The 17,928-nt window shown below is 38.7% G+C and overlaps 1 protein-coding gene across 5 annotated transcripts in view; it reads right to left on the bottom strand.

Moving 5' to 3' along the window:
• EYA1 (EYA transcriptional coactivator and phosphatase 1) overlaps positions 1-14,483 on the bottom strand; it is an 82,870-nt gene extending 68,387 nt beyond the window's left edge. For 3 of the 5 annotated variants that reach the window (XM_009070180.1, XM_009070182.1, XM_009070181.1), the window contains exons 1-2: positions 12,896-13,019; positions 1,271-1,351 (exon numbers count right to left, since the gene is read on the bottom strand). In XM_009070180.1, coding sequence (XP_009068428.1) covers positions 1,271-1,351; positions 12,896-13,019 — 205 coding nt within the window. Of the gene's footprint in view, positions 1-1,270; positions 1,352-12,895; positions 13,024-14,439 lie in introns of those variants that run through there. The other 2 variants (XM_009070183.1, XM_009070184.1) reach the window with 2 other exon arrangements.
• Positions 14,484-17,928: the final 3,445 nt, after the last annotated feature.

Genomic DNA, 17,928 nt, shown 5'->3' with positions numbered 1-17,928 from the left:
GAACTGCTCCCCGGCAGCCCCACGATGCTGACACACCAACCCATCCCCATTTCTGTCCGTATTTTTGGGTGCTGCCGAGAGCATGGCGGGTGTGCTGGTGTACTCTGCTCCGGGTGTTATTTTTGGGAGCCCTTCCCTCTCCGGTTACTGTTTGGGTGTCACTTCTTCTCTAGGTCCCAAGGTGGGTTCAGAAGCATTTGCCAGGAAGGGGTCAGTGGCAGGTTATGAGACTACTGTAAAATCAGACAGCCAGAGAAACAACAGGCCCTATTGCTAAGTACCTGGAAATAAACAAGGCACACATAATTACCCTTCGCCAGATACCCCTTTCCTGGCCAGCTACAGGGAAAATCCATCATCTTTACACTCCAGGAGTGCTCTCAAAGCATGGAAGGAAGGAGGGAACCTCTTTCCGTGCCTTTCACACCTGACAGTTTTTCTTTTCTGTGGCCTGTGAGGCTGCAGAGGCATCAAATGTGAGGGCTAGAACTTTAGTCAAATCACCACAGACATACATAGCTGCTATTAAACACACTGTCTTTTCTTCTTTCAGAGAATTAAAATACTCTAGAAATGGTTTTTCAGGCTTTCAGGTTTGATTCTTTCATACTCAACAACCTGTGCAGAAAATGGGGGTGTGACAAGAACAGGAAAGGGCTGGATACTTGGAGCCTAATTGGTTGCAAGATGTCAAATTTTGCTACTAAGGAAATACGATCCCACAATACAGTATTAGATCCTACTTTTTATTTGATTTGCACCATAAAAATGATGTACTAGAAATACCATAGTTAGTCCACAGGCATGCAAAATTGTGCAAAGAAGTTAAGTTGTTCTCACAGTGTTTGTCTCCTGTATGTCAGAAGCCAAGAGGTCTTTGGCTTCTAAGAAAAAAAGAGGACTGACAAAAGAATGAATACCTTGGTAATAATAAATTGCAATAAATGAAGAAGACCTACCTCTCAATTACAACACTAATCACAGTGGCACATATGTTTACTCTCAGAAAACAAAGAATAATTACTCTGCGCCAGAATACTCCCTAGTGAGACTCCCACTGAAGACACCAATGGACATTAATAAGTCTGATACTGTAATGCTCCTTACTCAGGGAAAACTCCTGCTGACTTACACTAAGATGAACAGAAATAAGCATAAGCTGCAAAGTGCACAAGGCTTTTTAACAAATGTGCATGGGTTTAGACCAGGTGGGATAAGAAAATAGTAAATGAAAAAATGCTGAGCTTAAAAACCTTTGTTTATTCCTTACCTGATCCTGAGAAATTGTCTAAAGAGCCGTCTGTGGTAGTAGTAGTAGCAATCTCACTGCTGTTCATTGGTTCTGTTTTAACTATAGAAATATAAACAAAATATATTCTATATGCACCTAATATTCTTGCATGCGCATGCACACACACTCACTACAGACACAAATTCAACAAAACAAAAATCTGCCAAAACGGTTTTAAATCATGGCTATCGATATTTTGCATTTTATGTATTTGTGTATACAAACAATGCAAAGTACTGGCAGCTATGATTTACACATACATATAAGATGATCAAGAGAGTTATTTCTGTCCCCAAGGAATAAGAGCCACTGTAATAAACCAGAAGTCCCCATGCAACTCTCTGCACCTGTCCTGATTCCTCTTAATCCTGCAGACCCAACAATAAGGGTCCACATTTAGATCAGGTCACACAGACATTTACATGCTTGAAAGACAGCAAATTGAGTAAGACAAAAAAGGAAAGAATTTTCAAATGGGTTTCACTGAGGGCTGTTCAAATTCTGTTTCCATTCAAATAAATTTTCAGAGGAAAATTGAGAATTTGTGATGAAGTAAAACACTTGCTTTGTGGTGGATTTCTCCTCTCAAAATGAAAACCAACTTTATAGTCAACAACCCTGAATAAACAAAGGGGATACAGTCCTCATCAGATACTTCAAGGAATGCTTTTACATTTCATTCACTCTGCACCCGCAACCCAACACAGTTGTCAGAGAGTGAAAAAGAATGAGACTAAGAGAGATTATCTTCTGGCCCATGCTGATTCATGATTAATAATTAATTAATGACTTTTAATAAAGCATCAAGTAAATAAACAATTTCCTTTCTGCTACTCCAGCATAAACTCTGTAATGACAGTATCCTGATCCACAGAGCAAGGATGGTGATGACCTGGCAGGGATGCAAACAGGGACAATGCTTACTCCCAGGTAATTAGCAGATCAGCACGGCAATCTCTCAAACCTGTTTTTGCACATTTAGCTTTTGGAGTTACAGCACACCAAAAGCAACTGAGGACAATGTTTCAGAAAACAACAGAGCTGATCTTACTATCACAACATCCCCCCGTTTTGCTCTTGTTGACACACATAGACATCACTTCCCACGCGCCAGCACTGGTGCATACCTGACCTTTCAGTGAGGCAGGTCTGTAACACTGCAGAAAGCAAATCTGAGAAAACCAAGGTAAACTACACCCCATTTGACATGTAAAGCCTTAGTGTCATCTTGATACAGATCAAGATGACATGTATGGATGTATGTTTGTCTATACATATGTATTGAGGAATTGCAGTCACCACTAACAGAAACATTATGATACCAGGTTTGGAAAGAGTAAAGCAGAGGAAGAGCCCTTCCCTCTTTTGACAAAAGACCTTTTATTTATATGCCAGTCCAAATTCTTATTTCTGTATGTCTATTTCCCTCTCATCCACAGGATTTGTAAGCAATCTCTCAAGATTTTACTAATTGCCCATTACTTTCTTTTGACTATCAGACAGGATGTTTTGTCTGCTAACTCAGGACACAGATGCAGCAAAATATTTAGTGCAAAGTGATAGTCACAAGCAATTTTTCAGAAACTACCAGATTTTTACAGCATGTTCTACAGTTTGTCAATCTAGATATGAAGAATTATAGCATCTACATTATCTTCTTCTTTTTCTTAAGAAGTTATTTCAGCTATATTTTCCAGTCAGACTAACACTTCTCTCATGGACTACTCCAACTTTCAAAAAAAATTTCAAGTCTTCTGAATCTGATTTTCCATAATGCAATTATACTTTTGGAAATAAAAATGAAAGGTGCTTTCTTCTATAGCTGAGAGTTGTGGTGGTGAAAACGAAAGGAAGACAAGACAGATCGACCTAACTTGGGGTAAAGGGTGGAATATTTCAGTATATGCTTTCTCCAAACTCTTCCTCTTGTCTACTGGAGAAACAATTTCCATATTCCTCATTTTTGGATCACTGCAAATTAGCAGTCCAAGGACTACACTGAACCGCCTCGCACAATATAGGGAAATATAGCATCAGTTGTTCTAGATAAAAAGCAGCCCTGCCAAGAAGGACTTGGGGGTGCTGGTGGATGAAAGGTTGGAGGTTGCAGCAAAAGCAGCATGGCCAGCAGGTCAAGGGAGATGATTCTGCCCCTCTACTCCTCTTTGGTGAGACTCCACATAGAGTATGGCATCCAACTCTGGGGTCCTTAGCATAGAAAGGACATTGAACTATTGTTGGAGCAAGTCCAGAGGAGGCCACCAAGAAAGATGATTAGAGGACTGGAGCACCTCTCCTACAAGGAAAGGCTGAAAGAATCGGGATTGTTCAGCCTGGAAAGGAGAAGGCTTTCGGGTGACTTAATTGTAGCCTTCCTACCTGAAGGAAGCCTACAAGAAAGATTGAGAGGGACTTTTTACAAGGGCATGCAGTGACAGAACAAGGGGAAAAGGCTTCAAATTGGCAGAGAGCAGGTTTAGATAAGATATTTGGAAGAAATTCTTTCCTGTAAGGGTGGTGAGGCACTGGAACAGGTTGCCCAGAGAAGCTGTGGATGATCCATTCCTGGAAGTGTTCAAGGTCAGGCTGGATGGAGTTCTGAGCAACCTGATCTAGTGAAAGGTTTCCCTGCTTATGGCAGTGCGGTTGGAACTAGATTCTTCAAGGTCCCTTCCAACTCAAACCCCTCTATGATTCTGTGATACTTTCTAAGTGGATGCAAATGCTTCTCTTGCCCTTGATTTAAGAGCCTATGTCATGGGTCTTTGCACTTATCTGGATCCTTGTTTAAGATACCATATTTTGAAAAAACCTCATCAAAAAGCAATTTCTGTCTCCATTCCTCATGAGCAATACTACAGTGCAACATAGTTTGCAAGTGAATGCTGTTTACTAGACATACTACTTTCAAAGACACAGGAAAACATACGAAATACAGTGTAGTGCCTTCTTCGTGGAAATGAATTCTAGTTGCTGACTGAGGTGCCCACAGATTTTTCATAGAAACTGGTCCTTATGTCTCCTCTCTCAGCTATTGCATCTCCAGAATACACTAAAAAGAGGATATAAGAAAGAATGTTCACATTATTCGCGATCTGGATACCCATTACTTGGGTGGTAATAAATATGCCCTACCATGCCAACTTTAGGAACAACCACAACCTTAATGAACCTTTGCGCCACAGTTAGTTGGGAATTTATTAAGGATGGATAGGGACAGAAGAGCTCTCGATTCCCCAAGCATTTTAATTGAAATGCCTGAAAACTACTGCATATCTCCTTCTATTAGTCTAAGCACATTTCAAGAGGATGAAAGCTTGCTGTACAAAGAAATTAACTGAGAAGAACAGCCATGGGTTTACCTGTTGGAAATGTTTACCCTACACATTCTTACAGCAAAGGAAGGCCTTTCATTTGTCCATGACAAGAACTGACCTGCAATAAAGCATATTTTGCCCCAGAATGACGGGGAAGGAGAGCTGCAAATGGCTTGCCTAAGGTTACAAGTCTCACAGGCTATCCCAGTAGCACATCAGTAATCCATTTCTATCATGAAACACATATGGAGCTGTCCAAGGAACCCAGGCTTTGGACAGGCAAGGATCTGGCCCTGCCACATGCTGCTTAAGCATGCTCTGGATTTCAGCTCTTCACATTTTCCATGACAATTAACATTTCTGCAACGAGTCCTAAGCCTTCACAAGATGACACTGAGAAATGAGTGAAAATATTGCCACATCTACACGGAACACATTGCAAACTTGCCAGTAACTGCCAACAACGTGCTCAGTTGTGGCAGAAACCATGTAAAGTGAAACAGGAGAGTTCCCATTTCTGCTGCTTTTTTATCAAAACTGACCTTTACAGAAATGCAGAATCATCAGACCTTCATTCTAAAGACAGACTGATTTAGCAATGTACTACTAAGTTTTAGTGCCAGCAAAATCACTCATGTTATAAAACAGACTATCAATAGAAGTTCAAGAACACATCTAACACAATCCTAATCTGCTGCAAAAATTCAATGTCTGTTTAGAATTACTGTTATAGGTTTGGCTTATATACCAAGAAATTCAAGAAGCTATGTCAACAGGGAGATATTTTTGCTCCTTATTTAACAGAATAGAAAAAAAACAGAAAAGAAGTTTCAACAAAGTGAGTCAGTTTGTTTATAGACATACATAAACACATAATCTCTAGCCCTATTTTGGTTTGTCTCAAGGTGACTTCTTCAAATAATATTAGTAGCTAAACATCAGGTAAATACTTATGTATGCATTGCTATTCACACACTGGTTTGTATGATACCATTCTCTTTCTGTACCCACTAGAAGCCCAAAGCTCACCTGAAAGTTTAAAGATAATTGGTACTAACAAGACAAAAATTCTAACTTTAATATCTAAGCTGATGATATTTTCCACTATTTTAACTCTCCTCTGTTTGTAGTGAAGAATCTTGCAATTATAAACAGGCTACTAAATGTTACAAGTTACTTATAAATAGGCTACTCAATTATACTAATTTCTTTCCAGGACATTATTCTCTTTTTATCACAGATTATCAAATCATCAGTTCCTGACCATGAAGCCTGATAAACTTACTTGTTCCTGCTTCTCAAAGCAGAGAATTCTTCCTGAATCTCATTGTCTGGAAACTACCAGAAGGTAATTTCCAACCTAAATTTATGTTGTTTTCAAAGAAAGTCCCTGCTCAAAGCAGCACATTCTAGTTCAAGCCCAGACTGTTTTCTGCTCTCCCTTTCTCTGATGTGAGAAGGCTTCAAAACCTCTGCAGTATTTGGGCTGTGACTAATACCAAGTTTTCATTGCGTGCACCCCCATGAACCTCATCCTCCTCTTATGTTATGCATTACAGCTGAAAGAGCTTTAATGTCATTGTATCTGCTCATCTGGCAATAAAAACTTAAATTTACAGAAAATTCAAAGAAAGAAAATTCAAAACAATCTGGCTGGAGACGAGGTTTGATAGTATCAAGATTCAGCCTGGGTATTCATCAGACAAGTACAGTCATGGACTAAAATAGTCTCTTTCACTGCAGTTAGGAGATGAAAATATCTGAGTCAAATTAATGTTCTTATCCCTTCACACTCACATGTCCAATTATACCAAATGTTTGTACCTTTCCTGTCCAAATGCAGACAGCATATACCCAGAAGCACTCCTTTTAGAGGTGTTAGAGGTGTCATGGACTATTTACTTCTTTCTTGTTGTCCTCTCAAAGCCTCAGTCAAGAATCTGACTATGCACATGTTTAACAGTTTGTGATATTCATGAACAATATCCATATTCTTCAACCAAAGCCAGACAGAATGACCACAAAATATCACGGCCCCAGCTATTCTGTATTCCGGTGAACAAGAAAGCAGCATGGAGACGTCAAGCCCACCTCTGCCATTTAGGTACACAAGATAGAAGCCTAAGTCATGAAGACAGAAGTAGAATGACAAGGCAGGTAGAACTTCTCACAAATAGGAACTAATAAGCTCTACTTTTGGCCAGAGTCTGAACTCCAGGACTGAGAGACTTAAAGCCAAATTCACTTGGACAAAGAAGGATAATGCCAGCTTCTCTTTCTCTCCATGCAGAAGCAGCCGTAGCAAATTCCCCAACTTGTCTCCTCAAACCAGGTGGCACAGGAACTTCACTCACTGGTCATGATGCCAGTGACACATGACCACGATGACGGGTCAGATGACACAGCTAACCCCAAATGTAACCAAGTGTCATGTTTTTTTATCGACCTGTGACAAGCAAATCCCCCCAAAGATTACAAGATGCAAACGCTAAATCATCACAACACAAGCCTGTAAAGTTCTAAGGCTCTCCAAATACCACCCTACTGTCTCTTAAGGTATGATCTTTGACTAAGATGTTCTGCTTCTATTCCCTGGAGTTTCTGCTGGTGCACACTGACAGCAGGGGCTGGATCTCCTTCTCATCTGTATTACTGGCCAGGCATATGACATTTCTATCTTATGCTGTGCCATCACACAATTGCAAGCACACAGATGGTGTGTAACAGGCTGGTCCTGTTTTGGTAAAGTAGTGGACATCTTCACAATTCCTTGACATCCTGCAGTCTGTGCACAGCCACTGTGCCAGTAAGGCGCTGGGCCTCTCAGACACACTCAGAGGATGCTCTCACACCACTAGGGTTCACCAACAGCCTGAAACAGCGTGTGCTGTGAACATGTATATGAGAGACTTGCAAAAATAAATTATATTGAAATAATGGTGCTTCCAAGATGTTCCTTTTTTTTTTTTTTTTTTTTAAAGTCATTTGTCATTTAGAGTATTTTGTTTCCCTCAAATGCCTGTGGGAACCAGTATTGCTATTAACTTATCATTTAAATTAGATCATTTCTTTCAGGGAAATCTTATGGAGGAAAAAAAATAGCAAAGTTTTCAAAAACAGATGCACATATATGCAGAAAACCCAGTAAGTACATAAATATTTATTAGTCCATCTCCTTCTCAAGACCTTGCAACAGGAGTTGCTGGACTGAGTCAGCAGAGGAATGGACAAGTTATTTCACTGGCCAAAAACCTATGAAAGAGGAATAATAAGAGCATTATGCTACATGTGCTTAGAACAGACGGAAGGACTCTTGGGGAAGCAGGAGAATAAGAGCAGATAAGACAAAGAGTTTGGAAGGAAGCCAATGTAATACAGCAAGCAAAAAAAGGTAAAGAGCAGGAAGAAAGGATAATCTAAGTCAGCCCTTTGCCTTCACATAAATGGACTGTATGTGATATTTATCCTCCAGAAGTGGCAGCAGGTTGAAGATTATCACTAGTCCCTACAGACCCCCACGTTACTTTTGCGAACCTGGGGCCTGGGACCTCTGCAGCTTTTGCCTCTGTCCATACAACTGTTCTCCTGTGCTCTTCTGGGGGTGAGTAAAGAAGTTAGCATCAATAGTTCTTGATGCTAATACCCTACTGAAATGCAAATATTAGATCTACTTTTAGTGTGCTGTTTTTTCAGGATATCTAAATATGGAGGCATCCCTGCATCAATAACAAATTTCATACCATCAAGTTCTTCACTGCAAACACAAGTATAGATACTTCAGCATATGTAATTAGCAGAAACTCCAGAAATAAGCAATTAAAGGGTACCAGAAACCAAGAACCTCCAAAAGAAGGACCATTTTGTCTGATTGCCATCATCCACCACAACTCTGCACCCCAAAGCACACAAAAATGTGCATATCTATAACAAAAGGAACAACATACAGGCTTAAATGCAATATTGAAAGTGCAATACTGAAAGTGCAATACTGAAAGACTTTTGAGTGCTACAAAGTATTGCTAGAATTACAACAAATGTAATTTGTATAAATATAATTTACTTACAGAAATCTACATCATGTGCCACAACAGCAGCCAGCTCTAACCCTCTATGTGGATTTCAACATCTTACTCCTCCATTACTTCAGGAAATACTGAAAACAATTTTTTCGCCATTCTGTAATACTGAAGCTTGACAGCAAACATATGACACAGTGCTGCCTTTTGAAACCCTGAAGATGGATTTATGTTCACCAGACTTAAAACAACCTTCCTAATGGCCACCCATCAGATAGTCTCGTAGTGGGGAGCTCTGACTGCCTTTGTGTGGGATCTCATTCTCATGTTGCAGCAGGTACTTAAAGAGTGAGAACCATTTTTTTTCCAAAGGAATTTTGATGTCCGACTCCCTTTGAAGCCTCCCTTCCTATGTATCTTTGAAAATCTGATCTTCAATTTGTTATTCATTTTCCCTTCCCGCTTGATATGACAATGCCTTCTCTCCTTCCATCTTGAATACTCAAAGAAAAGGTCCATACTCCTAACATGAATAAGTGTAGTTGCTTGGAAAATCAAGGCTCCTTCTCCCAGTCCTCATCTATTCTTTTCCATTCCAGTTGTATAAAACATCATCATGATAGGCCACAGGCTTCTGTTTCTCACTCTACACCATCCATCAGATTTGACTCACATTTTTTAGATAACAGTAAAGATCACTACAGGCAGAAACTGGATGCAGTCATCTGCTATGGAAAACAGTTTTCCTACTCCTTTCAAATTTATTGATTACTCACAGCCTTTCCCCTCTAAAGTGTATATATCAGAGTAGGTACTGGTGTTGGAATAGCCACTAGCTGTCTGATAAAACTTAATGAATGACAATTTTATGAGCTTCTGTTGTTATTGTTCCTTTAACTCCTTCAGTATCAACCCACCATGGTAATTTGCTGACAAAGGAAGATAAAAGATAAGGCATGACTATGAACATTTGGATCCCTACTTCAGTCTGGGGTGTTTTTAACAGATTTTCTTAGGCAAGTCATACAGGGACAAATTTTTTATGGTGTCTGGTGTCTGCTGTTTTCTACAACAGAGTGTATTTTGTGAAAAAAACACTTAAAGAGAACACAGAAATCTCAAATACTGTAGTATTTATATCATCAGCACCACCTTGGCATACCAAGACTGATTTTTCTAAGAGCGTTTAGCCAGACATTTTAGTATTATTCCTCTGCATTTGACCCTGGGAACTTTCTGACTGGTGAAGGTCTATAATTTCCTTGTTACTTCCCCATCACTGAAGACCATGCTGCCTGGCCCAGAGAAGAATTTTGCTCTATCAAAGTGAAATTAAGCACACAAAGAGTTATTATATATAAGCTGCATGCAGAGAATAAACTCAGACTTAATCACACAACAAAATCCCCATTCAGTGCTTTGAAAATTTACCACTAAGTGTGAAGCTAAAAATATTAGCTAATAACAGTGAGCTATCTTCCAACCACATCCTCTTGCAGATCAACAAGAGATATGTCTGAAAATGTGCCTTAGAGGAATTAATGAACATTTGTTTGAAATGTGGCCATTTTACTTTGGGACAGGTTTGGATTTTTTTTTTTCTGGGTTTTTTTTTTTTTGCCTCCCCCTCATCTAGTGAACATATCCTGCACTTCAGGGTATGGAAACCTGCCGAAATCATACCCACAGTCAAATCAAATTTAACATATCTTTACAAGATATTTATAACATGCAAATACCTAGAGGCTCTGTTTCTCATTCACATGAAGATCCCCCATGCCAGAAAAGGAGGGTTCTTTTATGCTAGTGAGAACAAGTACACAGTAGAATAGAAGCTAGTTGCACATGCTATATTTAACACATGAAGGTTCGGCAAACCCACATCTCCACTCTACGTGCAACAAGCAAGCAAACCACACTGCAGAATTTGAAGAAAAGCATTTGGCAAGCCCTTAGAACTGCATCCTTACAATCAGCCACTTGTGTCTCAGCAGGATTCTGCTTCCAGAATCCCAGAAAAAATAATTTTACTTCACCCTTCATTAAAAAAAGATGGGAAACTCTCGCTTCATTCACTCCACTTTTTCTTAAGTCTCTTTAGCCACTCAAGGAGCCTAGCAAAACATTTTCTCAAGATGAAATAGATTAACAGTAAAAATTCCACCTTCAGATTCTTAGGCATCTAATTCGCTCACAAATTTTGTCTCTTGGCACACATCTAATTCAGAAATAATTATTCTACTATGTGTCTTTGACAAACTCTTCCTTATTTGTCACTTAAGAGCAATCAGAGACAGGAATTTTCAAATTAGAAAGCTTAGACCAGAATTGCCAAGCACAGGCTATGTCTTAGGACACTTTCTGAACAACATTGGAAAACACATGCTGAGTGCCCACGCCTGCTGTGCCCACTGCAGCCCCCCAAACCTGCGGGGCTCTCTGCGCTAGGGCTGAGCAACCAGTCTGCAGTGCTGAGGAGGGTCATGTCACCTGAGGGAAAATGGCAAACAAAAGAAAACCATTTGGCTTCGTCTCAGGGTAGAATTCACCCCAAATTCTTTTAAACTTTAAAATTCTAGTGTTATATAAATAAATTACCATGGTTTAATTGACTTTCTTCAATAAACTCTGATACCTACCTAGAAGTAGGGATGCTATTTCCAAAATGATTTGCTACCTGATGTCAGTGCATTAAGAGATAGATACAATATATACATCAATTCCTGACAAAAGAATATTAAGCATTTTTCAGAGTATATGCCAGCACACAGCATCTGTGCATTGAACAAAAAGGCAAGCCAGATGAGGAGCGTCTTTCAGTGTTTCAAGCAACACTCCCTATTTTTGTGCTACTAAAGAGCCTTCGAGTTACATAGAAGGTACAAAAGCTGGTGAAGTTCATAGCAAAGGCATTTGTGAGCTAGAGGAATTTTAATCTGAAGGGGCTGAGCAATTTTGTCCTGTACCAAAAGTCATATATACCTGATAATATGATGTAAAAATATAGTAACATATGTGCGTATATTAAAAGATGGAAGTCTCATCTGTGGACATAAAATATTTTCTGCTTTAGGTACATCAACACATTAAGCACTTTAGTTATAATTTAAAAAGCCTTTTTTTTTTTTTCAAATTACTAAAAACTTTACTGCAGCAATACCTTTACAGCAATAGGAAAAAGTAAATTACACATAACTCTGGCACAAATGCCCGTTAATCTGATAACCTATAAACCCTCCCCACTACCAAAGGCTCCAATTAGAATAAATAACAGAGATGTTTGGGGAATTGAGGGGGGACAACATCTGTTTGATTGACATATGCCTTTCCTGGAAGAATGCAATGCATGTTCATAATCCTGAAGAGTCTGACAGCACTAATATGACCCAGTTCTTAGGTAAAAAGGCATATCTTTGCTGCAACAGCTGTTTACCTATACATCTATACTGAACAGCAATATTGAAGCTGCGTGACTCTTTTCTAGTAATGCATTAAGTCTCTGTTCACATAGCCAGTCAAATGTCATGTATGATCTCTCCTACTGTTGCCATAGAAATGTTACAGGAAAAGGTATTTTTTGCTGCTTATTGTATAAACCCTTCTGTGCTTCATTATATACATTATTGTATGTATTATAGATGTATTATATTACTGGTAAAGCTGTTAGGTTGCTCTGTTGTTAGTATTCTACTGAGAACAAACATAACTTATCAACTGCCTGACTGCTTCTTGAAAAATAGGTATCAGTTTACGCCATTGAATTACTACACCTGCTTGAATTTTGGCCACTCCATCAGAGCAGCAAGCTAGCCTGAGGAAATTTCAACACTTGGTTTTATTAGCCTCCTTGACAAAACTTTCATAGCCTTAGGAGCTTGCAAAAATTGAGAACATAAAGAAAGACCAAAATAGTGAAAAAGACTGAAAGATTACATTTTGTAGTACGGCAATTGTAAACACCTCCTTTTATTTATCATTATTAAACTACCCTTTCAGGTTTTTTGCCTTTTTCTTTCTTTCAGCTCTGCATATACTACCTGCTCAGTCCATTCAAACTCCATGAAAGGAACATAAAACTGGAACGAAAGCTATCGCTGACACTTGATAATAGTAACTATGATAAACATTGAACATAGACTTTACGCACCATATTAATAAACACAGAACACCTAAAATAGTAAAACATTATATAGCTTGCTGACCGCAAGAACACCAATGCAACATGGGGAAAAAAAACAAATTACAAAATACTAAAAAAAATGGTGGCTCACCTTCTGTGCCATTGGGTGTCATGGAATTATTATTTATATGGGAGTTATCAAGTTTTGGACCACTGGGGGATTCACTACTACCACTTAGTCGTCTGTGTGGGCTGGCTAGATCCTGCATTTCCATAGACCTGAAAATGAGATGCAACCAGTTTTAGTGATGTATTCGACAAGGATTACAGAGGAATTTCTTATACAAGATGCAGTCCACTATTAATCAACAGCCCAAAAACAGTTAGTAAAAAACGAATAGCTTCTCCAAACTTCATTTTTTCCAGTGCTTAAGTCATGTTGTAGCTCCACGCACAATTGACCAGATACCATAATTATTTTTTCAGCTTGTAACAGAATGAAATTTAGATTCCAAGCACTGTACTTTAAACATTCATGTAACCTTGTATTTATAAGATACGTACAAAGATGGAATCACCAATATATGAAGATATATGTCCTCTTAACAACAAATTAACACTCTGCTTTTTCAAGATTTACCACTCAGTGGCAATATAATGGGCCTCCAAACCAAATAAAACACTCAAAGCAATTGTGGAAACCTATCATCTACTGACAGGGAATGAGATATTCCTGATGTATGTGTTTACTCTGGCAAACTACTTAATTGTTCCTCTGTTTCCGTTGAAACAAATGCAGCATTAAAACATTATTATGTCTGCTCACTTGTTTGCTTTGTGGATTACATAAAGCGTGCCCAATTGAAAAGGGATATGACCAACATACAGTGAATCCATACAGGCGTTAGTGTGCCTTAGCGCTCTGCTGTATCTCAGCAGCTGTCGCTTAGTCAAAATAAGAAGAGAGCAATTGCAATCCAAAGCAAAAATTAAATGTTTAAGCTGCACAAAAGCAGCTGAATATTCCAGAATTGTGGTTTCAATAGGCTTATATAAAAAGGTCAACAGACATCACCGCCATGACACATCCCTTGGTTGATGGGACTTATGACTGAAGTGCTCCATTCTTCCATTTCTTTATGCCTAAGACTTTTGACATTGCTATTTGATGTACTCATTCTAAGTAATTGCTCCCAGTAGAAACTTCATAGGTTACTGTGCCTCCAAGGCATTTAAACCAGCAATTTTTCAGTTTAAAAGAAATGCTTATGCTCTTTTAAAGACTATTAAAAAATTATATAAAAAATTCCTCCCGCAGTAATGGTGCAAATATCCTTAAGTCTAAGCATCATTTCAGCTACAAAGTTTTCACATTTTATCTGACATTTTATCACAAGTTCTAAACACAAACCCTTCATTTTACACTTATTTACCTAAACCAATCTACACATAAAGAAGGATGATACTGCATTGAGTACAGAAAGGGAGGATCTAACGCAAAGTCAAGCAATTTAGAGAAAACGTGTATGTGCTCATGGTTTACAGACTTGGTTGCACGCATGTAAAAGAGACGCTCCAGCACTTACTCATCCACTTAATGTGCAAAACAAGAATAAATATTTTACTTAGCACTAGAAGTTTAAAAATACAATAAAAGGCTTGCAGAAAAACACAAATTATTTGTCAAATCCTTACCTGCAGCTTGAGGAAACAGCAACATCTGAACGGGTTTGTGAGTTCTGCACCTGTAAACCAGGGAAACAAACAGAAGTTTCTATTACTCCGCTTTACTACAAGGCCTTAATTTAAAGAAAGGATATCACCACGGATGACAATTCTGTCCTTTAAATCCAAAGAGAGAGGAGGAGGGTGCGGTGCCTGTGAAAGGCATATTGTCTTTAAATTGAAGGCTCAACTGTTGTTTCCCCGGCAGGTCTCTCTCCCTCCTCCCCGTGCCGGGGGACGGCAGCCAAGTGACGGGATAGTGATTCATCGGGGGCCCGTGACAGCTGCAGAGGGGCTCACTCCTCCCACGGCCCCGCTCGGCTCTGCTCAGCCGTGCGCTCCCGCAAAGGTAACCCCACCGCGCTGCGCCGTCCTGCCAAGGGCAGCGGGGCTGATCCAGCCCGAAGCCCCTCAGCATCCTCCACCCCTCTTGCCTCTTCTTATTCCTCCCTTCCCTTTAACTCTTGACAGCTTCTTGCCCCCCATCATGCTGATTTTCCTCTTCCTTCACTCTTGATCATCCTTCCTCTGTGCCAGGGCCACGGGGAACCTGCAAGTCAAGCTGACCCCAAAGGCAAGCTGGAGAGGCTGGCGGGATTTTGGCTGGGGTGAAGGAGGGGGAACGACAACAAGAGGGAGGTCTACCTGTGGTAAAACTTTCAATATATGGCCAATGGTATTACACAACCATGTCTAAAACAAGACCATTTCCAGCTAGGGAGAATTAAAATAAAAGTCCCACATGCTACTGCACAAAGTCCTACTCATAAAAATTCCAGTTGCTAATGAGATTTCTGATAAAATTACTTAAAAGAACATTTCTGGCTTAATAAACAGGAGGAAGCTGTAACATTTACCTCTGAGGTTACTCATCAAGAAAACAAATCTGGTTCCACTGGGAAGCCCAGCAATAATTTTTCAGTTTAATAAAATTACTCCTTTTCTAACTCAGGTGAGTAATAGTTTTCATATCCTATCAGAAGAACACTGTTGCTTTGCTAACAAACTCTAGCCAGTGACAATTGTCTGCAGGTGATAAAATTCAGGTGAAGATACCCTCCTTAGACACTGTTAACTTAAAAGCACACAAAAGCTTCTCTGACCAAGGTACATATCCTCTTAATGTCTGCAGTGAGGATCCTTCATGTGCATTTCCATTCAACCTGAACTGACATCTCTTTAATGATCACAAGGCAAAGACAAGGGAGATGAGGCATTTTAAGTGCCATAAAAATCATCCAAGCAAATCCTACTTATGTGTCTGTAGGGTGGGTTTTTGTTATTTTTAATCACAGACAGAATTACTACTAGCAAGAGTAAACAACTGCTAGGGGCAGCCAGGCAATGAAGAACACCACAAATGATGTCAAGAAGCATGCAATAATGCCTGCTGAAAAACATCAATCTTTTTATAACTGGGTACTTAAAGTACTGCATAACATGCTTTTCAATACATCGTTGCATGCCAAATAAAACTAGATGAGCAGATACAGTCAAAACTGTGCATTTTGTTTTAAAGATTTTCTTTTCCTCAGTCCTTTACTCCAGAAACTGCTGCAGAGTGCCTTAGGATACGTTTCTGCTGTTACTTCTAAACACCTGGAAAAAATTATAGGTGAGAACTAAGTTTGCTCATAGAGCTATCTTCACTCCCTTTTGCACAGGATCCTTTAAAACACATCTTTTATAATAGAAAAAACCTTCCTTTTTCCAATGGATGCTTTAATTAACTGATATTTTCCAGCGTGCCCTACAGTATTGTTCATACTTGATTAAACTCTAAATTGCATTTAATCCTCACTTTTTAATTACCAAAATTAAAAAAATAATAACTTCTACAGATTTACAAGCATACATATATACATGTGCATGTGTGTGCACAGCAAGAGAGATTTCATTTATGGATTCATGGGAGAGGGCAAAAAAAATAACCAGCCCATTCAAAGTGAATTAAATATATACCTTAAATGTCCTCCAACACTATGATTTGTGAAAGTTCATATCCACAATCTTCATTTTCATTAGACATACTTTAGATATATTCCTTTGTGTCTCAAGGATTATTTAAACCATGTGTTGCACGTTACCAAATTTAAAAATGACTCTTTAATCAAAATAACTTTAAAACAACTAATCCTCACTTAGGCTGGTCAGCTGAATCCACAGAGTGGTCCAGGAAAAATAAATCTACTCTCAAGAATGCGAATGCAGACAACAATTAGACACAGATGTGAGTGAAATTAGTTACAGTTTACAAAATGCTACACTTCACATGCTTTCAGTTTTTTATGTGTAGTACAAAATTACAACGTAGTAAGGAACCACACTTATGACGATCAGTTAGTTCATAGAATAAAAACATTTCTGGGTGGCGTGTGCTTGCTCTCATGCATTCTCCCATTTTGTCAACAGATTTCTGGATAACTGGAGTTCTGCAACATAACTCACATATCAAACAAAAGGTGGGAAAAAACCCCAAACACAACGGCCTTACCCAGCCAGAAATGAAGCACGTTAAAAAAAAAAAAAAAAAAGGAGCTGTCACACACCCTTCATACTTTGTGCTCTGCTTAAACTAAAAATGCCTTCTATGCTTAATGACGTACATGTTGTCCTTAATACCTCGAAAACATTATTGTGTATAATTTGATTGTTGTAAGTAAGGTTCACATCTTTCTCCTTAATACAGATCCCAGATCCAGGCACTACATAGTACATGGCGAAAAAAAAGGACAATGATAGAAAAGCTACTTAAAATTCATCCATTTAAGAATCTTAAATCAGTAACATCAAATTCTGATTAGTTAATGAGGTCTTTTAAGTTTGCCTTTTTTCTAATTAAATTTATAATTCTTCACAGATGTAGGTTTTGTTGATGTTCAATTTGTCTCTCTCATTTTGTTAAACCTCACATAGTACTCCACCAATCCATTGAATAGCCACATTAAATCTGTTAATACCATGCTCTTCAACCCCAGAAATTATTTCCAGAAGGCAAACTTGCTTTGAGAGATCATCAAACAAGACTTAAGGTACACATTTTATCACATTTTCCCTACCACAGAGCTCAGGATGCAGAGGAAAATTCATGACTTTTGCACTGTTTATTATACTTTGCTAAATTACAAATCAAAAGCATCTGACAGAAGATCATGTATGAAGCCAAAAAGTTAATAATGTTCTGTGAAAAGTAAACTGTAAATGGGAAGGGATTCTAAATTTCAGCAGCACTGAGCAAATAAAATGTAGGTACTTGTCTAAATTACAGGTTTTCCACAGTATTTTTGCTTGCTAGGAGCAATTTTTTTTTAATGGCTATAATTTAAAACATTTTTCCAGCTGAAAAGAAATTTTCTAAGTGAAAATAAGAAGTGAACCCAGAAAACTATAGCCAGCACACGCACTTTCTCTTAAAAGACAGTTCTACTTTAAAGAAGCACATTTCAAAGACAATGGCAG

This window comes from Acanthisitta chloris, unplaced genomic scaffold, assembly GCF_000695815.1.
Source record: "Acanthisitta chloris isolate BGI_N310 unplaced genomic scaffold, ASM69581v1 scaffold16902, whole genome shotgun sequence".
In the NCBI taxonomy this organism is placed as follows: Eukaryota; Metazoa; Chordata; class Aves; order Passeriformes; family Acanthisittidae; genus Acanthisitta; species Acanthisitta chloris.
Note: the sequence above shows the minus strand (reverse complement) of the source record. Positions and strands in the feature narration are given on the sequence as shown.